The 26,558-nt window shown below is 31.0% G+C and overlaps 1 protein-coding gene and 1 long non-coding RNA gene across 3 annotated transcripts; both read left to right on the top strand.

Moving 5' to 3' along the window:
• The first annotated feature begins 16,409 nt into the window (after nucleotides 1–16,409).
• Nucleotides 16,410–19,120, top strand: LOC140449689 (uncharacterized). Of its 2 annotated transcripts, XM_072542971.1 has the most exons (4): nucleotides 16,410–16,825; nucleotides 16,883–17,002; nucleotides 17,134–17,367; nucleotides 17,423–19,120. In XM_072542971.1, the coding sequence occupies exons 3-4, from the start codon at nucleotides 17,252–17,254 to the stop codon at nucleotides 18,405–18,407; spliced, it is 1,101 nt and encodes a 366-aa protein (XP_072399072.1). In that variant the 5' UTR covers nucleotides 16,410–16,825; nucleotides 16,883–17,002; nucleotides 17,134–17,251; the 3' UTR covers nucleotides 18,408–19,120. The 2 variants fall into 2 exon arrangements, with proteins under 2 accessions (XP_072399072.1, XP_072399071.1); XM_072542970.1 differs by lacking the exons at nucleotides 16,410–16,825; nucleotides 16,883–17,002 and having other exon boundaries at nucleotides 17,023–17,367.
• A 3,313-nt stretch (nucleotides 19,121–22,433) lies between these two features.
• Nucleotides 22,434–25,369, top strand: LOC140450141 (uncharacterized). The gene is made up of 2 exons (XR_011951973.1): nucleotides 22,434–22,878; nucleotides 23,020–25,369. It is a non-coding gene; the product is annotated as an uncharacterized lncRNA (long non-coding RNA).
• The last annotated feature ends 1,189 nt before the right edge of the window (nucleotides 25,370–26,558 follow it).

The following is a 26,558-nucleotide window of genomic DNA, read 5'->3' as shown; positions in this document are numbered from 1 at the left end:
TGATGACACCTCTACTATAGGTGTTTGTGATGACACCTGACTAAAATATTCACAATTAACATTTGTCTGTGATAACGAATATTAACTGGAAAACTTATAAAAATTGTCATTTATTCTTCCTTCTTTTTAGAAATTATCCAAATAAATATTTGTTTGTGATGACAAATATCGTCAATAATATAGTTGGTAATACCGTATATATAATATTATCACATGTGTAAATAAAAAATTGTTTTTAAGAACAACAAATAAACTTACCTACTATAGGTGTTTGTGATGACACCTCTACTATAGGTGTTTGTGATGACACCTGACTAAAATATTCACAATTAACATTTGTCTGTGATGACGAATACTAACAATATTGGAATACTTTATAAATTTTTTCATTTTTTCTTCGTTCACGTTGGAAAGTATCCAAGTAAATATTTGTTTGTGATGACAAATATCGTCAATAATATAGTTGGTAATACCGTATATATGATATTATCACATGTGTAAATAAAAAATTGTTATTAAGAACAACAAATAAACTTACCTATTATAGGTGTTTGTGATGACACCTGACTAAAATATTCACGATTAACATTTGTCTGTGATGACGAATATTAACAATAGTGGATTAATTATAAAAAATTTTTTTCATGTTTTCTTCTATCACTTTGGAAATTATCTAAGTAAATATTTGGTTGTGACGACAAATGATCGTCAATGGTGTATATATATGTGTATATGTGTGTATATGTATATATATATATATATATATATATATATATATATATATATATATATATATATATATATATGTATATGTGTATATATATATGTATATAGGTGTGTATATATGTATTATTGTGTATATAATATTATCACATGTGTAAATAGAAAATTGTTATTAAGAATAACAAATAAACTTACCTACTATAGGTGTTTGTGTTGACACCTGACCGAAATATTCACAATAAATATTTGTCTGTGATGGCGAATATAAACAATAGTGGCTTAGTTAATAAATTTTTTATTTATTCTTCATGGTTTCAAATACCAGAAGCTGCGAACATAATACATGCGGCACAAAACAGAGAAACGTATCGTTTGATGGTCGCCAATATAGTTGTTAATACCAAAAAAAAAAATATTTGTTTGTGATGACAAATATTCAGGACAAAATATTTGTTGGAATAACAAAATTTGTAGAGGAAATATTCGGGGAACTTATCCTGATAATGAATATTGTTTGTGATAAAAATAATACGGTGAATAATAATATCTATAATACAGTTTGTAGTGACAAACTTAAGCATATGGTTTGAAATAAATAGGTTCAGGCCAGATAGAATGTAGTGCCTCTTGGATTGCAAGAAGACATTTTATCAATTCTGGGTGATGATAATAAAGTAAAGATATCAGTTGCAAGCTCCATACAAACAGATTGCCGCTCGATAGGCTCATATTTTAACTTCCGGACTAGAAGAAAATATCTGCAAGCTAGTGGCTCCTCTAGATATAAATCCGGAAGTAAAAGTAGCAGTAAGTGACTCCACACTTCGCAAAGATGCTCGTTTAGTACTGCTCCAGTAATAAATTGATGCTAGTATGGCAGCTATAGGAATAGCTTTAACAAACATGCTTGGTGAAAAGGAGGGAGGAAATAAAGAGTATAGCGATGCCAGCCGCTTATTGACAAACATTCATTATTCAGAGTCAGTATCGCGAAGAGAACTAATAGCCATTAATTTAAATAAAGAAATGGCAGATGTATTAAAGGATACCATAATCACTGAATCGCCTTTTGGTAATGATCTTGACAATAAGGTCAAGACGGCGAAAGAATTGAAGAAATCAGGGCAACAAAAAGGTATTAACATACATACGAGGTATGATTATCCCACTTGCAAAGAAACCAAAACAAATTATTACAAACCTTATAAACAAATTAATGCTTAGTGCAAATAAATTACTTAAGCATAGTGATGATCAGCATATTTCTAAGGTTTTTGCAATTCCAAAATCAGATGGATCATATCATCTTATTTTATATCTTAAAAATTTTAATAAAATTTCATGTCAAAATTGATTTAAAAGATGCTTACCATTTAATACCGATACAAACATCTCATCGTAAACATTTAAGATTTTCATTTAATAGCACTTTATACGAATACAACTGTTTTGCCTTTTGGTTTAAGTTGTGCACCTAGAATATTTACAAAGATATTAAAACCTATTGTAGGAATTCTAACAGAAAAGGGGGATCTTTTAACAGTATATTTGGATGATTTTCTGATTCTAGGGAAATCATATAAAGAGTGTGTATATAATGAAAAATTAACTGTAGAAATACTAACACATTTAGGTTTTTAATTAATCATACTGAAAGCAAAATTACTCCTGCAAGTGTGTGCACATATTTGGGGTTTACCTTTGACTCAAATAATTTGACAGTAACATTACCTAAAAGCAAAAAATTGAAGATTCTAAAGACGCTTAATATTTTTTGCAACTACCGGAGTGTAAAACTAGAAAATTTGAAAAAATTTCGGGAACTTTTATATCTGCTTGCCCAGCTATAAAATTTTATTTTTTGCACACAAAAATTATTTGAACGTCATAAATATTTAACATTGAAACAATCATTTGAAAAAGACAAAAGATTTAAGAGAGTCATACAGAGCTTTATTACTGACTCATAAGAAACCGTTTCTTAAGGCCACTCCACAAACCATTGGTAGATAGATCAAATTTATTCTACAACAGAGTGGCCTGGATATAAGTCAGTTTAAAGCACATAGCACACGCCACGCCGCAACATCTGCGGCAGCTAGGAAAAGGGTCAGTTTTGACATTATAAGTTGGCGGCAGGTGAGACGAAGAATTTTAAGAAACTTTTAGTTTTAATAAAGAATTTGCAATACAAATTTAAATAGGTAAAAAGAACCTGATTTATACTATATATAATATTTATAAGGATTTTAGAATATACATTTAGTTAAGGTTGGATTATGTTATGTAATGTGTTAACTAATTGCCTCAGGGCATTTTTAGATACGAACTTTACATTTTAGGAACATATAATATGTTGGGCATTATTATAATAAAGTTGTTGCAACGACTTTAAACATCTACAATTTATTTATTTATGAGATGAGGCCGAATATAATCTTAAGATCAAACGAACTTACCTGAAGTTCGATCTTGATTATATGAGGCCTCATCGAAATAAATAAGTCCCAACCCACCCTAACATTTTGGAAAAATGCCCATAATATGTTGCAACAACAACTTTCAAATAGACTGAAGAGTATGGACCGGAGATGCTGAGAGGAGGTTTCGAGTGGTTGTTTATTTTAGCTTTGAAATGTGAGTGATTAGCCATAGGCGGGGGTACTACAATTTATTTATTTATTTCGATGAGGCCTCATATAATCAAGATCGAACTTCAGGTAAGTTCGTTTGATCTTAAGATTTTTGCAGTTACTGCCCTATGGTTTTCAAGGTGCGATATGACGTACATAATATGGAACTAGAAGATTTTAAAAATTGAAGGTCTTTGTATGATGCCAAAACATCTTAAAATCCGCATATGATTAATAGAAAAGAGACATTAACAAACAACAAGTTCTTCTGCCAAACTGTGTTTAACTGCAAGTTAAATAAAACAGCATTGGAACTGTGTTTTTAAAAAGTAATTTTCATGACGAAAACCAGGAGATTGACCTTGTTAGGTTTTGAAGGCGAGACCTTACATTGCCAAAAGATTTGCAACTGGTATCACAAAGTCCAATACTTATATCACAACAAAAGTATAAGGATCTATTGGCATCACTGTCATATGTTCCTACATTTTGCCATGATTTTTATCAAAACTTAAAGCATACCTACTAGTAATACTAATAGTGACTATCCAGAAGGAGACTTACTTGAGGATGACTGAGTGGTTTGTACCTAAAATGCCATTTTGGTTAAATACATAGATGTATTATTTGTATTTGTAAAGGTAAATTGTATGGTTAAATAAATTTTGTCAGTAAAAGTCAAATAGGATTGTAGTTGTTATTGAATACCCCATACTAATTCTTAATACACACTTTACACTACATGATTAATCATGTGATTTGTCATATGATTTGATCATAAAGTGAAATTTACATGTTTACACTGTGTGATTTGTCATATGATTTTGTCATAAGCACTGTCATGCGGCTCGTCATAGCCATAGCACACTACCACCTAGCATTGAAACTTCCGTGTTAAGGAATAAAACAATGATTGGCGCATCACCTGGTGATCGGGCGCATAACTATATATACATGGCGCTAAATTCAAAAGTTTAGTAATATTACCTAGGATTGTGAACTCATTTTAAAGTAAAGGAAAATCGATAACTAAAATAAAAAAAAAAATCCTTATCCTATACGATAATAAATATTTTTCGTATACTTTTTGGGTTTTCTTGTTATGTTGGGACTATATTTATTTTCCATTACATTAAAATGCCAAAGTGGTTAAAAAAATTACAGAATAAAATATAGAATAAAATCTTTATTTATAAAAATGTTACAAGAAATGTTATATGTGTTACAAGAAATATTAATAATACAAGCCATGTGTAGTATAATTTAGTTTTCTTAATGTTGTGACAAGAAGGTCAGTATTTAAATAATTGTTTTGTCATTCTTATCAAGTTTTATGTGAATAAAAGCCTAATTCTGCAAAAGACATTTTACTACAATTTTATTCGCATAAATTTACAATGGGGAAGTACTTTAGACCAGATAAACTAGAGGCTGGTCCAAACTGTCAAACTTCCACCAAAGAATTCAAACATTAGTAAGTATATAACATTCAAGAATTTTTTAGAAAGCAATGAATCTAAAGATAAATCCCTAGAAGGTAAAGATAAGTACATGCTTTTAAAAAATTAATCTACGATTACATAAGCGAAGCAATCAATCTGGAAAACCAATTGCTTTTTTCACACATACCCTCACAGATTCTGAATAAAAACATTATGCAATTGAAAAAAAAGCAAATGAGTTGAAGTATTTAAAAAAATGCAGACATTATCTGGTAGAAAAGCAATTCTAACCAATTACAGATTAAATCACTATTTGGTTTATATAGAATGACGGTATATATCAAATCTAACAAGGAGAACTAGCTTTACTTCACAAGAATTTATTAATTATCTACACTCTAAAGGAATATATTCAAGTAGAACAACACCATATAATCATGAAGAAAATGGTTAAGTCGAAAAATACAATGAGTTATATGGAAATTGGTGAATCTAGCATAGAAAACCAAAAATTTAGAATTCACTTAATGGAAAACTGCTTTACCATGTGCTCTGCACTATATAAGAAGTTTACTGTTGAATTGTTATATTATTGAATCAAGATAATGATGAAGGTCCAAATAACACACTAGAGAATTCCACTACTAAATAAATACCAGATGAGACAGAAAATTTACCTGTTCAAAAACCTGATGATAATGATGAACCAAGATTGGAAAATTCAGATTTTCATTCTAGCTGTAAATCAGCTGGAGCTAAAAATAAACCAAAATAGTTGCAATATTTTGTTCAAAAATAGGGACGGGTGAATGTAGTATAATTTAGTGTTCTAAATGTTGTGACAGGAACTTGTCAGTATTTAAATATTTTTTTTGTAATTCTAATGTCAAATTAAAGCCTAATAAGCAACAGACAGCCATCAGACATTCTGAGTTTTTTGTAGTACTTTCATCCTAATGTAATAACACACACTATCAGTGGTCAGTGAAAACTCTTACAGTCTGGCGTTCTACTCACAGAAAGAGAGAACTCAAGGACCCTGCTAAGTTGGAAACAGAACAATTAAATGATTTAGTTCTAGAAAGAAGTTTATATACATTTATACTCATACTATATGTTATATATTTATATGATAATACTTTTATTCTTATAATCAGAATCATAATATGAGTTCCAGAAAAATATTCTGGTTATCAACAAAATTATGATTTTGATTAGATTAGCAAAATATTGCTTCTTGCAAAAAGAAAACCCAAGAATGAGGAATAACCGAATGATAGCAAATAGAAAAAACGAACAAAAAAAAGAACAATGGATAAGGTAAATAATTTATTTCTAAGGTATGCTTAAAGTTTTCACCCAGAATGTAAGCTTTGCTAAAACTTGATATAGTAACTTTATTTGCTCAGTATAAACTCCAAACAACAGAGGATAATAATGTTTTTATGGCTGAAATGACAAACACAATTACAATCAACAGATTTTTTCACCAGTATGTCATCTTAAGATCAGACATCCCATCCCTGTCATCAACAGAATAGGAAAGATCCCTGTCAACACATTCAAATTTATTTATTCATAACTCTGAACGCCTTACCGCTGTCTATGTGGATGCAGGCTAATATACAGGACAAGCCGATTAAGTGTTACAACTTAGTGGTTAAGTACACAGTATTTTAAGATAATAAAATTAAATAATGTGAAATAAAAATATATTATGTACACAAACACATGCATGTACACATACATATATATATATATATATATATATATATTGTTATGCTATTTAAATTGTATTATATTGCTTACTTAGGAAAAATCCTGTCTATATTTATTAAATGAACTAATCTCCAATTAATCACAATAAATCAGCATTAATTAATTACAATCTCAGGCTATTTAAATTGTACGATTTACCTTTGATCGTGGATTCAAAATATTTTCCAATTGGCGTCCTAATCGGGATAGGTAATATGACCTGAATAAAATACATAGAATTTCAACTGAACTATATGTGAGATGTCCTTTATTTTAATGAAATTTTATACAACAATCAATCCTGTAATATTTGCAATATACTAACTTTAAATATATGAGAAGTTGTTTTCTATCATGGACCCAAATGTTATTTTACATTGATTTTTAATATGTGTTATAACTAAGCTCTTTTTATAATTCCTTTTTTTTTTAATGATCGCAAAATTAACTGTCTCTATTATTTATTCAATTTACTTAATTAATAAATGAAAATCACACTCCGGCTCTAATGAAATTTGACTGACCTTTCCTTCTCTGCCGTTGCAATTCTATGGCCACGCCACAACAAAAAACTCCTTTCTCTGCTTCTGCTCCTATTGTGGTCCAGATGACGTACACCTTTCTCCTATCTGTCCTTGTATCTCCAAATGTTTCCGGCTTCGTCTGCTATTAATATTCTTAGGCCCTTTGGATTTCTATCTCTCTGTACCCCGTTCCTCACACTGGTCAGCTTTTCCACCGCAAATAAACACACCCGGTAAATTACGTCTTCGGGACTTCAAACAAACACAAATCACAAAGCTCCTTCCTTCTTGGACGACGAAAACTGACTAACTAACCTTTTTTTCTCTCTCCTATCTCATAGCCAAAACCAAACCTCCTTGCATTCAAAATTTGACCAATAAAAATCATCCACCTCTTGTGAGTATATCGTTACCACCCAACTCTCTCTATAAAACGTCATTCGGGTAATTCCAGAAAACAAATCTTCTTTAATTATTCTAACTAAATCTATCTACTTTACAAATATTTCTTACTAATAGCTACAAACGATACCTGTTTCTCAATTCAATGTCTTTTGTTAATAAACTTTTACCGATATAATCTTTCGGGGAGAAAACCACCGCAAATCCCGGTCCATTGTTCAACACTTTCTATATACACTTTTATTCCGGGTAAAACCATTTCACAATAACCGACTTATTTAAATTTCTTATCGATAATATTTGAAAGTCTTGTCTCTGAGGCCTAATGAACAATTCTTCGAACAACTTAAAATACATATTTTGTCTTATACAGGATGTTTGAAAATTCATATGCCCGTGTCTTTATGAAATATCAATAATTTTAATTTTTATTTAAGTAATAAAATTTGTATATCGGTTTTTTATTGCTTATGGACATTCAAAAGTACAACAAATCCCCGCCTTTGTAATCGATAAAATTTATCAATTTATGCAACTAAATTTTCTCGAGGCAAAATAAACGCACTTCCTGTATGCTATCTGTACTTATGCTACGTATTATCCTATCCTACTATCTACTTTATACAAATTTAAATCTTCATTCGTGATATTTATATACATCATGGATATTATAAATACCTCTGATCTTTTCAGAATCCATATGTTTCAACTCATAGCTGTTTACTCCATCTTCGTTGTTTACTATGTATGGCCCTTCGAAAACAGGCATCAATTTTGCGCAAATACCGGTCTGAAGATTTGACACTCTTAATGCTCTTACCATTACTTTGTCACCCTTTTGGAAAGTTACTGGTCTTCGTTTCCTATTATGACCCTGTCTCTGGATGTATTTCTCATTGCTTCTTCTTAATCTCCTCTGAACGGTTTCTATAACCTGTCGATACTCTCTTTGTTCTGGATCTTCCCACGGTCTTATCGGCATGACGCCTTTCATTATGTATTCTGGTGTTTCTTTCGTTACTGTACTTGGCATGGAATTTAGGTACATCTCTATTTCTCCCAATTTTCTGTCCCATCGCCGATGTTGACCATCCGTTGCAATACGAAGAAATTTCGTTACCTCTTGTATAAATCGCTCAGAAGGATTACTTTGGGGATGCCTGATGCTTACAAAGTTCGTCTCGATTCCCCGTTCTCTAAGCTGTCCCTTGAAACGATCATTTCGGAAGTACGTTGCATTGTCTAGTAAAATTTTTCTTGGGGTTCCTACCGTAGCGATGAAATTGTCTATTTTTCTCAATATTTCTTCCCCTTTTGTGGTGCGGCAACTATATAATTTTACGTATTTTGAGAACACATCCACCATCACCAGAATATGCTTGTTCCTTTGCGTGGTCACAATTAGATCGCTTAACATGTCGATGGCTATAATGTCCAGGTTGTTCCGGGAAACAATGCTCTTTGCAATATTTTCGTTTTTAAAATTCCTGCTCTTGTATTTCTGGCATACTTCGCATTTCTGTGTGATCTCTTTTGCAATGCGGTAATCTTGTCGACTGATGTAGTTTTCCCTAAATACAAGCCATACCTTTCTACTGCCAATATGTCCATTTTCCTCGTGTAGTTTCTTGATGATTCTTTCTGCCAATGTCGGTGTCACTAAATATAATTCCTTTCCGTCTATTCTCTTAAAAAATATCTCGTTTTCTAGCTCTGCTCTTCTCTTTTCTCTTTCTTCTAGGCCTTCCTGGTCGGTCCTTATCTCATTTAACGAAAATATCCCTTCGTCTTGTGTCAGTATATTCAATCCCACATGTAATGTAATTGTCTCCTTTTTTCCTGTATCTTCGTCCCGTGTTAAAGCGTCAGCTATTATGTTGTCTTTCCCTTTGATGTATCGAAATTGGAAATCATACTCTTGTAAGAGCAGAATGCCTCTGTGTATTCTGTTATTTACCAATCGATTCTTCATGATGTGTATCAATGCTGCATGATCCGTTTCGATGGTGAATTTAGCTCCCAATAAGTAAAACCTTAATTTGTTTACGCAAAATAGTACACTGGCGAATTCCAACTCGGTGACACTGTATTTTCTCTCATGTGTTTTAGTCACTCGAGATATAAAACATATCGGAACCTCTTGGCCGTTTTGTATTTGCGACAACACTCCTGCAAATTTCTGTATCGACGCATCCGTACGGAGTATAAACGGCAAATTGTAAATAGGGTGATATATTTTTGTTCCTTTAGCAAATTCTTGTTTCAATATTTTGAAAGCTTCCTCCTGTTCTTCTTTCCAATTCCATTTTGTCCCTTTCTTTAACAATTTTATTAAAGGAATTTCTTTTTGGCTTAAATCGGGAATTAATTTCTTGAAATAATTTATCGTACCGAGAAACCCTCGCAATGTTTTTAGATTTGTTGGTCTTGGGTATTCGTCGATGAGCTTTACTCTGTCCTCGGCTAGACTTACAGTTTCGGTGTCAAGTTTGAAACCCAAATAAATCACTTCCTTTTGAAAAAATTGACATTTTTCAATGTTTTGTTTTAATCCCGCTGTGTCCAATTCTTTCAAAATTATTTTGATATGTTCCACATGACTCTGCATATCTTGTGAAAAAATTAATAAATCGTCGATGTAATGGACGATGAACTCTTCATGGTGATTCAAAATGGTATGCAAAGCTCGTACAAGTGCTGCACAGGCGCTTTGTAATCCAAACGGAACTACCTTAAATCGGTATACTATACCATCAATTGAAAAGGCAGTGTAGTTTCTACACTTTTCAGCCAAAGGTATTAACCAAAAACTATGCTTTAGATCAATTTTTGAGAAAATATGTGATCCCGTGATCCTTCCAAAAATGGCCTCGATATTTAACGGTGATTCATATTGTGATACTGTGTGTTGGTTGATATTTCGGGCATCTAAACAGAGTCTTAACTCTCCACTGCTCTTCTTCACTATCACAATTGGGTTAATATAGGGTGAGTCACATCTCTCAATGATTTGATCTTCCAACATTTTTTTGATTTCTTGCTTTACTTCTTGCCGATACTTATAAGGAATTTTATAAGTCTTCGATCGAAAATTTCTCAAGTTTTTCACCTCAAATGAGTGCTCGTATTTTGTGGCCACTCGGTTTTCCTCATTTATCAGCGTTTCATAGTCTCTTAAAATTATACGCAAATCATTTTCTTTGCCTTCTCCACATATCAATTTTTTTTCTCTCCCATCAAATTTTTCGCACATATTCACCGTGTACTCCGTGTCTTCTTCAAACACCACTGTCTCCATTGTGTCCTCTTCATTTTCCTTTGTGTTTTTTTTTGTTGGGCTCGTCTCTTCTTTTGAGGAATCCCAAGTTTTGCTTTTATTTCTTGTCAAAATTTTTCCATCTTCTTCTCCTGAGCTCGTCTCATCTTTTGAGGAATCCCAGGTTTTTTTTTCTTTGATCTTTTTCAGACCTTTTCCCCTCTTTCTTCCTTTTCCTTTCTTCGTCGCCAGGTTCATTTCCACCGTTTGTTCTTTCTCTGATTCGTCCGTAATTTGTTTCTCTTGTTCCTTATCCTGTTCTTCTTCTTTTTCCTTGGTTATTTTCATCGTATTGGTTTTGAAGTCGATCACTACATGTTTTTCCGTTAATTCGTCAACGCCTACAATCATGTCATGTGACATATTCGGCATTATTACACATTGAAGTGCATACATATTTTTTTTCAATCGTACCATTACTCGTATACCTTCATTTATTGTTGCCAATGTCCGTTTATTTGCGCCCACTAAATTCACCCTAGGTATTTTATAAATTAGACTTGTTAAATTTACTTCTTCGATTAATTTTCTGTTGACCAGTGTTATTTCAGAGCCTGTGTCTATCATAATTTTAATTGGTTTCTCATTTATAAATCCATCCACAAATTTTAAATTAACTCCATTTCTCTTTTCATTGTTTCCTGCCAGTTTAATAAATTCCTTGGGGTGACAAAAAATTCCTGTTTGTTTCTTCGTTTTTAGTGAGCGCCTTCTTGAAAACACGCCTGTTGTTCTTCTGTGTTTTCTCTCCCGTCATCTTCTCTCTCATATTCATTTTCTTCTCTTTGCATATTATTTATTTCTCTTCTGTTCTCTTTTGGTCTATCATTCCCGTATCGATTACCGCGAGATTCCTGTTCATTCCGTGGGTTATTGTATCTGTTTCCTTGGTATGGGCGGTTATTTCTACTCTGATTTTCCCGATCTCTGTTTTCATTCCATCTCTGGGTTCTGGGTTCATAATTCTCTCTTCCGTTCGGTCTATTTTCATATCCCCGTCTAGGTATGAATTCTCGTCTTGTATAATCTCTTCTAAAATTTTGACCTCTATCTCTATATTCTTGGTTTTCTCTTTGTCTATAATTTTCTTGCGGTCTTCTTTCTCTTCTTTCATGCCTATGTGATTCTCTCATTTGCAAAAATTGACATAAGCTGTCAATGTCCTTGTAATTTTGGAGATTTATGTGGTCTTCCAAGGTATCTTCAAAATGTCGCGATATCAACTCTACCAATTGTTCTGATGAATAATTATATTGCAAATGTTTTGCATTATTATAGAGTTGTAATGCGTACATCTTTTCTGATACGCCCATCCTCTCATGGTATTTTCCATTTTGTAACTCTTTATTTACTTGTAGTTGCTGGATTTTTCCCCAGAAATAATTTAAGAATCTTCTCTCAAAATCTTGCCAATTGTCCAATTCTTCTTCCTTGCTGACAAACCAAAGATTTGCCTCTTCTGTGAGATGGTTTCTGATGGTTTCCTTTGCTGTTGCAAACGGTCCTATGTATTTGACTTTTTCCTTTAGGTTATTTATAAAAGGCACTGGGTGTATTTTCCTTATATCCCCGCCAAATCGTACTTTTACGTCTTCTGTGCTATGTACGATGACTTCCTTTCTTTCTACTCCTCTTATCTCCATCTCTGCAATTTGTTTAAATCTCCTTTCCGTTTCTTTCCGGTCTTCTTGTAGCGCATTTTCAAATTTTATTTCTATCTGTTCTAATTCCCTTTTTTGCATACTCTGAATATCCTTCATTTTAGTTTCGATTTCTTCTCTCTGCAATTCTATTTTCCTCTCTGTTTCTTCCCTACTTCTTTCTAAACAGACTTTTATTTCGTTTTCATATTTGTCCATACGCGTTTCCATTTTTTGTTCCATTTTTCTTTGGTTTTCTTCCAAATTGTCCAATTTTTGTTCCGTTCTTTGTTGTGATTCATCCATTATGTGTTTTGTTTCCAGTTGATTTTTATCCATTTTTTGTGACGATTCTTGTATTTGTTGTGTCTGTATTTGCATCATAGCTAATAATTTTTCTAACATCCCTGTTTCTTTTCTTTCCTCCATTATTGTAGCATTTCCTTCATTATCCGATCCTTCATCAATAATTGTTTCCTCTTCTATCTTATCCTCTTTCCTTTCTTGCGTTTTGCTTTGACTCCTTGTGGCCGACATGTTCGTTAGATTATTTATCCCCGCCAAATATGAAACTTTGAAATTTGTGCAATAATTTCCCCGCCAAATATAAAATTCTACTGGTCTGTTGCAACAAACGGGACTTTTCCTGTTCAAATGTAATAACTCTTGAGTACGAGTATCAAATTTCAATATCCCACAAATAAATCAAATGGTAAAATATCAAATGTCAAAATCAATCAAATCATTCAAGTATGGTAAAATTATCAAATTTAAATATCACACAAATAAATCAATTATGGTAACCTATAAATTGTCAATATCACGAATAAATCAATTATGGTAAATTGTATCTTAAAAAAAATATATAATCTTTATGTCCTCAATTTTTACATAATATTTCACTTTATCCCCGGCATATAAACTTTCAAATATCTGCTCGTCTACTCCTATCCTTTCAAATTTGCCAACTAGAAATATTTTTCAAAGCCCCACGTTGGGCGCCATTTTGTTATGCTATTTAAATTGTATTATATTGCTTACTTAGGAAAAATCCTGTCTATATTTATTAAATGAACTAATCTCCAATTAATCACAATAAATCAGCATTAATTAATTACAATCTCAGGCTATTTAAATTGTACGATTTACCTTTGATCGTGGATTCAAAATATTTTCCAATTGGCGTCCTAATCGGGATAGGTAATATGACCTGAATAAAATACATAGAATTTCAACTGAACTATATGTGAGATGTCCTTTATTTTAATGAAATTTTATACAACAATCAATCCTGTAATATTTGCAATATACTAACTTTAAATATATGAGAAGTTGTTTTCTATCATGGACCCAAATGTTATTTTACATTGATTTTTAATATGTGTTATAACTAAGCTCTTTTTATAATTCCTTTTTTTTTTAATGATCGCAAAATTAACTGTCTCTATTATTTATTCAATTTACTTAATTAATAAATGAAAATCACACTCCGGCTCTAATGAAATTTGACTGACCTTTCCTTCTCTGCCGTTGCAATTCTATGGCCACGCCACAACAAAAAACTCCTTTCTCTGCTTCTGCTCCTATTGTGGTCCAGATGACGTACACCTTTCTCCTATCTGTCCTTGTATCTCCAAATGTTTCCGGCTTCGTCTGCTATTAATATTCTTAGGCCCTTTGGATTTCTATCTCTCTGTACCCCGTTCCTCACACTGGTCAGCTTTTCCACCGCAAATAAACACACCCGGTAAATTACGTCTTCGGGACTTCAAACAAACACAAATCACAAAGCTCCTTCCTTCTTGGACGACGAAAACTGACTAACTAACCTTTTTTTCTCTCTCCTATCTCATAGCCAAAACCAAACCTCCTTGCATTCAAAATTTGACCAATAAAAATCATCCACCTCTTGTGAGTATATCGTTACCACCCAACTCTCTCTATAAAACGTCATTCGGGTAATTCCAGAAAACAAATCTTCTTTAATTATTCTAACTAAATCTATCTACTTTACAAATATTTCTTACTAATAGCTACAAACGATACCTGTTTCTCAATTCAATGTCTTTTGTTAATAAACTTTTACCGATATAATCTTTCGGGGAGAAAACCACCGCAAATCCCGGTCCATTGTTCAACACTTTCTATATACACTTTTATTCCGGGTAAAACCATTTCACAATAACCGACTTATTTAAATTTCTTATCGATAATATTTGAAAGTCTTGTCTCTGAGGCCTAATGAACAATTCTTCGAACAACTTAAAATACATATTTTGTCTTATACAGGATGTTTGAAAATTCATATGCCCGTGTCTTTATGAAATATCAATAATTTTAATTTTTATTTAAGTAATAAAATTTGTATATCGGTTTTTTATTGCTTATGGACATTCAAAAGTACAACAATATATATATATATATATATATATATATATATATATATATATATATATATATATATATATATATATATATATATATATACATATATACATATATATATATATATATATATATATATATATATATATACATATATATATATATATATATATATATATATATATATATATATATATATATATATATATATATATATAATTAAAGATGTAATGACATTTTAAAACCTATAAACCCAACAGTTAGTTCTATGATTCTAAAATCCAGCACAAACAATAAAGATGGAAAAATAACATAACAAAAATAAAAAAAATATGTAAAGTATTACCTAGTTACAATAAAAACATGAAGTATTTTACACAGTTAAGTTTCCAAACTCTATGGTACCAGTAACTCTTCTACTAATATTTATATATTTATTGAGGGACATATTAAATACATTTACATTTAGGTTGTTTAACAAAGATAAGTATCTATTCAGTGGGCTATTAGCACCATAGGTTGTTTTACAAAATGGAACATTAAAAGTACATAGATGAGGCAAACCATGGTATTATAATATGGTACTCTAAGACCAATCTCACTCACAAGAGAGGGACAGATCCCTCCTCATACTTAAAGCAGGCAAGCTCATAGACCTCTCCATGATAGTGTAGTCATGGTCTGCTAATCTAATCCAACTTTGAAAGGCGCACACCTGTAGAAATTTATGCCGAACCCTCTCTAAGGTGATGCTTTTTAAGATAGTTGTTGAACCACCACCTACAAATAATTCAAATACTAAGCTAAGTAAGACTGGTTTTATAATATATAATTTTAGGTTAAATTTATAAACTAATTTTATAGTAAAAGGTCAGATATAATGTGAATAAGAATATAGGTCAGTGGTATAATAGTTCTTACCTGGTCCTGGTAAAAACAAACTCGGAACGGCTGTTCTCGTAATACCGCTATTTCCAACATTGACTATATCTTCCTCTTTAAAATGACTAGCGCATACACGAAAATTGTTATAAATAGTTTCTTTTGCAGCATTCTCTAATTAGGGCTCTTAACAGCATTCACCCATTTATCAAACATCCATATAATGTCCTGGACTTAAAAAAGTAGTATCAAAGAATATAGACGCTTAAGCGTCTATATTCTTTGGTAGTATCCATGCAATCTGGAACACATCTTTTTTGTTCAGTTCTTCGTCTCTACATTGTTATTCCATGTAATGTGTTCGATTCCATAATAAAAAATCGTCGAAAATTGTACGATTTTGCACTATTTATACAAAAAATTTTAAATTATAAAATAAATTATAAAAAATAAAACAAATACAAATATGGCGCCGTATTTGTCTAAACTCAACTTTGACTTGATCACAGCACACTCACTCCGTGCAGGAACGAGACTAGCAGCGCCACCAAGCGAATGGGCGCCTAATCCGAACATGATTTGACCTTGGCTATCCCTGTTACCAATCTAGGTGTAATTTATCTATGGTCATAGCTTGTCACAGGAGAATAGGACGGAGGAGCGATTAATTACAGGGACCCGATCCGTTGACTGAGCATGTGCGAGATGACTGCGTTCGAAATATTTGGAACCTTCACCTTCAAATGAAAATGTTAACGGTATATTGCCTTGTCGAATATTATACCAAAATTATACTTTGATATTGTGTTTGCAGAGGTATAAAATCACAGCATAGAAAATTGTTTTAAATAATTTCCTATTTAAATAATTAGTAAAATGTCAGTGAACTGTTTTGATTGTGGTAAAACTTTCTCAAATCAGTCTAACTTAAATAAACATATAAAAAATATACATGGTAAACTTTCTACGCCGATGCAATATGAGGAAAATGTGCATTTAAATAAGTGTCTGGAAGGTTGTAAGACATCTTTTCGATTCATTAGCGATTTAAGATTACATTTAGAACAAGAACATTACCTTCGTAATGAAACTGTGACCACAAGTTTTAAAAATTTTTAAGGTAGGACTGATAAAATTTATCATAATAAAATTATTTTCTTTTGTCAATTTTTTTTAGAGTTTACAGCATGGTTAAAGCTCGAGGAAGAAGAAAACAATGTGCGCTATGAAAAATCTGAAGGAATCAAACGCAGTGGAACTGAAAATCAGAAGATCTATTTCAATTGCAGTCGTTCAGGTGAGGAATTAATTAAGTTTTTAAAAGTTCTGTTTGTAGTTTATAAAAGACAGACTATGTCAGTAAGTATAAATATGTGTACTGTTTTACTGAATATAACTATTTTAATTTATTTTTATGTATAATTACAGGAAAAGAAAGAAGAGAAGAAAGTGCATATACTCGAAATGTCAGGGTTCTTGTAAATTGAACAGAAATTGTACCAGTCAGATAATAATTACGTTAGTAATTGAAACAGGGTTCTGTAGTATGAGTTATGTTAAGACTCATTATGGACATGAAGAGGATATGCAGGACATGAGACTCTCTAAACTCAAACGCGAAAGTGTTGCTTCCAAATTAATTGCAGGTGTTTCGGTATCGCAGTAAGTTTTTAATAAGCAATTTTGTCTTTTTTTTTGTCTACCAATTTGCTTTTAGCATTTTAAATTCTACGAGGGACAACATTGGATGTTCATTGAAAAGAGATCACTTATTAACGAGGATGGACATTAATAATGTGATGCGTTCTTATAACATAGGTCTAAAGGATGGGTGCCGTCACAAACAAGATGCAGTCAGTGTCGAATTATGGATTCAAGAAATGTCTGGAACCGAAAATAATCCTGTAGTATTTTATAAACCTCAAAATTCTGAATGTACTGCATACAATTTAGAAAATAATGATATTTGTTTAATATTAATGAGTCCAGTTCAAGCAGAGCTGTTAAAAAAATTTGGTCAAGATCTTATATGCGTAGATAGTACACATGGCCTCAATGCATATGATTTTGAAATGACTACAGTTCTGGTCATTGATGAATTTGGAAATGGATTTCCAGTAGCTTTTTTATTTTCAAACCGAAAGGACTCCTACATTAATGAAGTTTATTTTACAGAAATTATGAAAGTTGTTGGGAAAATACAAACACTCTGTTTTATGTCAGACATTACTTCAGTTTTTTATCTCCCTTGGCAAAAAATTATGGGTACCCCACTTAAACAGTTATATTGTTCAATACACATCGATCGTGCTTGGCAACAAAATTTGGGGAAAGTGTCAGACTGGGATAAAAGAAAATGGGTTTATAAGTCATTGAAGTATGTTCAATGTATACTGGATGAAGATGAGTTTATTTCTGATTTCAACAAATTCTTAAATATTTTACTATCTGATGACGAAACTAAGAAGATAGGTGATTATGTAAAAATACATTATGGTAAAAATGTGAAACAGTGGGCTTATTGTTACCGAAAAAATTGTCCTGCAAATACAAATATGCATTTAGAGGCTATGCATAAAACAATTAAACACGTGTCTTTAGAAGGGAAAAAAATTAAACGTATGGATAAAACATTACATTGTTTACAAAGATTTATGAGAGAGAAGACCCTTGAGAGAATTATAAAAATAACAAAAAAATAAAAAGCATCATCACTGCAGTATGATAAATGCTAGACACAGAGCTGCATTAACATTATTGGTAAAAAATGTAGAAGTATTAGGAAATAGAGAAGATAACAGCTTTTACATAAAAACTGCCGATGATTTTCATATAATTAGTAAAAAGCAATTCGACAAATGTTGTCACCTGATGTGCACTTTTTGTAACATCTGCATACATATGTATGAGTGTTCCTGCATAGACTATGCAATAAAATTAACCATATGCAAGCATATACATTTTGTTTGCTTAAACTTCAACAAATCAGAAGTGGAAGTGAACAGAAATGTACAAAAATTTGAAAACCCAGATATTGAGACTGAAGTGACAGCACTGCGTCAAAATGCCCCATCCTCTACCATCTGTGTTGCAGACAAAAAAAAGAAGCAACAGATCTGGCATTCCAAATAATTGAAAAATTACAAAGTGACCATTTAAACATTGATCAAATGGAACTGATAACCAAACATTTAAAAGTGGCTGCTTCTGTAGGATCTTTGAGCTGTGCAAAACCGTCAGCTGAGGAATTTATTATCAAATTGGAGGAAGATAAATTAATACCTTCAAACAAAAAAATTGAAAAACAAGCATTCTTCTCAACAAGGAAGAAAATGAAAGCTAAAACAATCCGTATGAAGAAACCAGATGCTGTTGAAAAACATGTAATAGATAATACACTTCATTCTAAATTGTATGTTACAGGTGATGTTTCTAATGATCATATTTATACAAAAATTTAAATATATTGTTTGATATGCAAACTATTTTTATTTTAGTTATAATTATTTTCACACAGGTAGTACAAAATATAAGTATACAAATTTTGTGCTCCATAGCTATGTTAAAGAACGATAAATTTTATTTTATTCAGTCTGCCACCCTAAGGTTTATATTCGAGGCATGTCATATCAAAATTAATAACAAACTTCAGTTTTTATTAAAATTGAGGTTTTCCTTCAATGATAAAATTGAGAAACGATTGTGGGGTGTTCTATTTTAAGAAAGCTGCAGACACAATTATAAAATCTATAAATTCATTGTTTTTAAAATCAGTGAGTGCAAAAGGTTTTATATAGGGAAGAGTTCCAGATCTAACAAGATACTAGTAAAAGGGGAACCTGTTTATCGACAGGATATGATTGAATATAAATCACTCACAAAAAAGAATAGAAATATGGACCAGTATTGTCCTGGTATAATACCAAAGTACCTATAGTTTACAAGTAAAACAAGATAAAGCAGTTGATGTTAAAACATTGTTAGAACAATATTACAGCTTAAACTGGAAGAGTAATAAAGAATTCAGGTATTTTAAAATTTAAATTTAGTTCATAAATAATTTGTTTACTTTCAACAACAATAATTCAATTTAAGTTTATAATAATGTATTATATTCCTTATCTTCACTTATAAACGTATATTACGTTAAATATTTTAAATTATCTGGTGCAAAGTTAACAATCTCCATATGCTACTACAACAAAATAAACAATATTCGGCAGTTCATGGGTTCATATCAAAGTCATCAATATCCACTAGATTAATGTGATTTTATTTCTTATTACTGAGAGTACAAGTTATTTATTCTCTTTTATTTATGAATGTAACAACTATGTACCTGTAGAAATAAATAGTTTAAAATTTCCTGTTTTTATGCCAAAATCGTTTTTATAAATTTGCTCAGATTATTTTAGGTGGGAGATTGTCACTTTTGATGTCCTTGACATTTCAAAAATGCACATGCGCAGTTGACGGATCGGGTCCCTGTAATTAATCGCCATAGATAAATTACACCTAGATTGGTAACAGGGATAGCCAAGGTCAAATCATGTTCGGATTAGGCGCCCATTCGCTTGGTGGCGCTGCTAGTCTCGTTCCTGCACGGAGTGAGTGTGCTGTGATCAAGTCAAAGTTGAGTTTAGACCATGGTACAATGAATACACAAGGTATGATATTGCGCATGACATTTGACAGCTGGCCCAGGAGTGTGACGTAGTTAAGATCACCTGAACCACCTCGAACCCATTATTACAGCTTAACGTACACATTAATTTTGAAATTATGGTTAAAAAGTGATCTAATTTTGTTTTAAATGTTTTGTTTTGGCTATTATTGAATAAAAAATATATTTTCAGTAGCGTAAAACCTTTACTTTTCCTAGAGATTCAGGCGAAATATTTATTTTTGTTTTCATACATATATTAATAATATAAGTACTCTTTTTGTATGCAAATCCCTTGAAATTTAAAAATTTTCTGCAGAGGAAATACTGTGAATAGGTAAATAGTAGTAGATTTGCTTATTCTGATTCACTGTCACTCACTTCCAAGCAGTTTTACTGAAATAAAAACAAAATAGAGTACAATGGAGAAAAATCTGTTTTAGAATTCAATATGGTATTTTAGACGAGTTATAATGAAATTTAGTAAAATAAAAAATATACACATTATTATAACCTACCGATTATTATATGCAAAATTTACTTATCAAACAATATAATAATATGAAAATAAGACACAAATTAGTTCAAACGCAAAACACAATAAATATCGACTTCAGACGACTTTACACCGGCAAGACAGAAAGCTTGTATAAAAACAAAAGTTCAACAATAATATCGGTTATCAATGGTGACTACTGCAAATTGCAAGTTATGAGATAATAAATATATTGTAAAGGATCTCAATACTGACTGAGTCATCTATTTTATAATAGAAAAATAATTTAGATATATGCTTATATATGTGTCTTTATACAAATGGTGTTTAGTTACTATTTATTTATACTGTATAGTATTTTTTTGCAAAACTGAAAGTTTTTATTTGCCATATCTGGTTTTGTACCTTTTTCAAAGTATGCTGTGCAATTGCTTGTTGCAATAGTGACAATGAAGATAAAATCTTTAGGTTTCATACATTTCCTATAGCGTGACCAGAAAACTGTGGATTATATCTTGTTGTAGATAGGATAATTTTAATTGTAATACTGCCAGAATTTTTTATACACATTTTAAAACTGAAGATTACCAAAGAAATCTACAACAGGAACTTTTAAATTACGTTTCTAAAAAGGGTCTAAAACTCAAACCTGAGGCAGTACCTAGTCTTTATTTGCCTAAATCAACATCGGCTACCCTTTTAACCAACCAAAAGAAACGCGTACAAGGAGGCGAACACAGAGAGTCCAAAAAGTATGTTGAGCAGCTTCTTACTACTTCTAGGTCAACGACGTAATCTAAATCTTTATTTTTATTAATTATTAGTCATGAAACCTTAAATGGTTTTTTCATATCGATTTGTTAAGTAAGAAACTAGCCTAAGCCTGCTATGCAATTTGCAATAAGAACTGTTTCGGAGGAAATCAATTTAGCATCTTCCAAAATAACATATTTTTCTTTGTTAAATCATGTTATCATTATTAAAATATACAATGTTATCATTATTATAAACAATACCAAGATAATTTTATGTGTGAATATTACAAAAATGTCATTTTAAATGTTTATGTAAATGTGCAATATTGTGTGCCCTCACTACACTCATATTCGATGGCCAGCTAGCTCATTCGATATAAATAAAGTTGACTTTGTCATTATTTATTTTGATTTTGTGTTTAGTTCAGTAGGTATATATACGTACAAATTTTGTGTACCTCCATTACCACTTTTCTGTATCTTTTTAAACATCTGAAATATCGAACTCTGGAGTATAAGTTAATTAACCTGTACCTACGTGTAATAAAAGATAATTAAAACTTGTCTTATAAAGGATATGTATATGTTTTATAAAGGATAAATATTATAATAACATAATTTTATTATCTCTTTATAATTACTATAATTAAATTAGCCAAATTATATAAAAAAACTTAAAATTAAAAGTCTTTCCTATACAACTACATTCAAATGTTGCGGGAATAAGCGATCTTGACTACGTCATGCGCGAAAGCGAACCGATTTTGGAACATTATGTATCATACCTTGTGTATTCATTGTACCATGAGTTTAGACAAATACGGCGCCATATTTGTATTTGTTTTATTTTTTATAATTTATTTTATAATTTAAAATTTTTTGTATAAATAGTGCAAAATCGTACAATTTTCGACGATTTTTTATTATGGAATCGAACGCATTACATGGAATAACAATGTAGAGACGAAGAACTGAACAAAAAAGATGTGTTCCAGATTGCATGGATACTACCAAAGAATATAGACGCTTAAGCGTCTATATTCTTTGATACTACTTTTTTAAGTCCAGGACATTATATGGATATGTTTGATAAATGGGTGAATGCTGTTAAGAGCCCTAATTAGAGAATGCTGCAAAAGAAACTATTTATAACAATTTTCGTGTATGCGCTAGTCATTTTAAAGAGGAAGATATAGTCAATGTTGGAAATAGCGGTATTACGAGAACAGCCGTTCCGAGTTTGTTTTTACCAGGACCAGGTAAGAACTATTATACCACTGACCTATATTCTTATTCACATTATATCTGACCTTTTACTATAAAATTAGTTTATAAATTTAACCTAAAATTATATATTATAAAACCAGTCTTACTTAGCTTAGTATTTGAATTATTTGTAGGTGGTGGTTCAACAACTATCTTAAAAAGCATCACCTTAGAGAGGGTTCGGCATAAATTTCTACAGGTGTGTGCCTTTCAAAGTTGGATTAGATTAGCAGACCATGACTACACTGTCATGGAGAGGTCTATGAGCTTGCCTGCTTTAAGTATGAGGAGGGATCTGTCCCTCTCTTGTGAGTGAGATTGGTCTTAGAGTACCATATTATAATACCATGGTTTGCCTCATCTATGTACTTTTAATGTTCCATTTTGTAAAACAACCTATGGTGCTAATAGCCCACTGAATAGATACTTATCTTTGTTAAACAACCTAAATGTAAATGTATTTAATATGTCCCTCAATAAATATATAAATATTAGTAGAAGAGTTACTGGTACCATAGAGTTTGGAAACTTAACTGTGTAAAATACTTCATGTTTTTATTGTAACTAGGTAATACTTTACATATTTTTTTATTTTTGTTATGTTATTTTTCCATCTTTATTGTTTGTGCTGGATTTTAGAATCATAGAACTAACTGTTGGGTTTATAGGTTTTAAAATGTCATTACATCTTTAATTATATATATATATATATATATATATATATATATATATATATATATATATATATATATATATATATATATATATATATATATGTATGTGTACATGCATGTGTTTGTGTACATAATATATTTTTATTTCACATTATTTAATTTTATTATCTTAAAATACTGTGTACTTAACCACTAAGTTGTAACACTTAATCGGCTTGTCCCGTATATTAGCCTGCATCCACATAGACAGCGGTAAGGCGTTCAGAGTTATGAATAAATAAATTTGAATGTGTTGACAGGGATCTTTCCTATTCTGTTGATGACAGGGATGGGATGTCTGATCTTAAGATGACATACTGGTGAAAAAATCTGTTGATTGTAATTGTGTTTGTCATTTCAGGCATAAAAACATTATTATCCTCTGTTGTTTGGAGTTTATACTGAGCAAATAAAGTTACTATATCAGGTTTTAGCAAAGCTTACATTCTGGGTGAAAACTTTAAGCATACCTTAGAAATAAATTATTTACCTTATCCATTGTTCTTTTTTTTTTTGTTCGTTTTTTCTATTTGCTATCATTCGGTTATTCCTCATTCTTGGGTTTTCTTTTTGCAAGAAGCAATATTTTGCTAATCTAATCAAAATCATAATTTTGTTGATAACCAGAATATTTTTCTGGAACTCATATTATGATTCTGATTATAAGAATAAAAGTATTATCATATAAATATATAACATATAGTATGAGTATAAATGTATATAAACTTCTTTCTAGAACTAAATCATTTAATTGTTCTGTTTCCAACTTAGCAGGGTCCTTGAGTTCTCTCTTTCTGTGAGTAGAACGCCAGACTGTAAGAGTTTTCACTGACCACTGATAGTGTGGTGTTATTGCATTAGGATGAAAGTACTACAAAAAACTCAGAATGTCTGATGGCTGTCTGTTGCTTATTAGGCTTTAATTTGACATTAGAATTACAAAAAAAATATTTAAATACTGACAAGTTCCTGTCACAACATTTAGAACACTAAATTATACTACATTCACCCGTCCATATAACTCATTGTATTTTTCGACTTAACCATTTTTTCATGATTATATGGTGTTGTTCTACTTGAATATATTCCTTTAGAGTGTAGATAATTAATAAATTCTTGTGAAGTAAAGCTAGTTCTCCTCGTTAGATTTGATATATACCGTCATTCTATATAAACCAAATAGTGATTTAATCTGTAATTGGTTAGAATTGCTTTTCTACCAGATAATGTCTGCATTTTTTTAAATACTTCAACTCATTTGCTTTTTTTTTCAATTGCATAATGTTTTTATTCAGAATCTGTGAGGGTATGTGTGAAAAAAGCAATTGGTTTTCCAGATTGATTGCTTCGCTTATGTAATCATAGATTAATTTTTTAAAAGCATGTACTTATCTTTACCTTCTAGGGATTTATCTTTAGATTCATTGCTTTCTAAAAAATTCTTGAATGTTATATACTTACTAATGTTTGAATTCTTTGGTGGAAGTTTGACAGTTTGGACCAGCCTCTAGTTTATCTGGTCTAAAGTACTTCCCCATTGTAAATTTATGCGAATAAAATTGTAGTAAAATGTCTTTTGCAGAATTAGGCTTTTATTCACATAAAACTTGATAAGAATGACAAAACAATTATTTAAATACTGACCCGTTCTTGTCACAACATTAAGAAAACTAAATTATACTACACATGGCTTGTATTATTAATATTTCTTGTAACACATATAACATTTCTTGTAACATTTTTATAAATAAAGATTTTATTCTATATTTTATTCTGTAATTTTTTTAACCACTTTGGCATTTTAATGTAATGGAAAATAAATATAGTCCCAACATAACAAGAAAACCCAAAAAGTATACGAAAAATATTTATTATCGTATAGGATAAGGATTTTTCTTGTTATTTTAGGATTATATCGATTTTCCTTTACTTTAAAATGAGTTCACAATCCTAGGTAATATTACTAAACTTTTGAATTTAGCGCCATGTATATATAGTTATGCGCCCTATCACTAGGTGATGCGCCAATCATTGTTTTATTCCTTAACACGGAAGTTTCAATGCTAGGTGGTAGTGTGCTATGTTAATCGCTCCTATAGGACGGTACCTATTCCGCATGATAAAATCATATGATTTTCGGTAATAATACGGGTAACACCAACAGATTTAAATATCCCGCCTTATTCTTATGTCAATTCAGCGACATTCCCTTACCAAGAGACAACATTCTTTATTATTTATTTATTTTTTGTTTGTTGCATTGATATTGAACCTATTATCTAATGTGTGCTATTGTATCGTATTTTTCTTTTATTATTTAGGTATTTAGTTTATTTTATTCTTAGTTTAGTGTTTTATAGTCTTCTTAGTCATACTTTTAGTTTAGTTTCTTTATTAATTATTTTTAATTTGGTATAATATTAACACTAAATTTGATATACCTTGTCCACGATTTCTTCGTAAGAGCCACCTGCAAGCCCAAAGGCGTCTGATCTTTTTCTTCTTACTGCTGTAATCTGTACGCAGTTATTGCCGGCGTGTTATTATTAAAAGTCGGGAAGTCAATGCAATCAACGATTTATTTTCCATTATAATGATTTAAAAATCTAATAGTTGATATCTGTGTCTAATATCTCTATGACCATAAAGGTGTAATTTTATCTATGACCATAAACAAAAAAAAAATCAAGAAAACCTCACTCATTGTCACTCATATCATAAGTCATAACTTATCATGCAGTGTAAACATGATTTTTTAAAACATCATAGAAACTAGGTATCATAACAAATCTCATATGATATTGTCATATGATAAAATCATTATAATGTAAAGTTTACTTAAGTCCGTGTCAGACGGTCAAATGTCAAATAGTTGATCAAACTATTGTAGTTTGACCAAACCAAAAAATTAACAGCATATGACGTCACATCCTGAGTTTGATCAAATCAATGACGTATAA

Source organism: Diabrotica undecimpunctata, chromosome 9, assembly GCF_040954645.1.
Source record: "Diabrotica undecimpunctata isolate CICGRU chromosome 9, icDiaUnde3, whole genome shotgun sequence".
NCBI classification, from domain to species: domain Eukaryota; kingdom Metazoa; phylum Arthropoda; class Insecta; order Coleoptera; family Chrysomelidae; genus Diabrotica; species Diabrotica undecimpunctata.
Note: the sequence above shows the minus strand (reverse complement) of the source record. Positions and strands in the feature narration are given on the sequence as shown.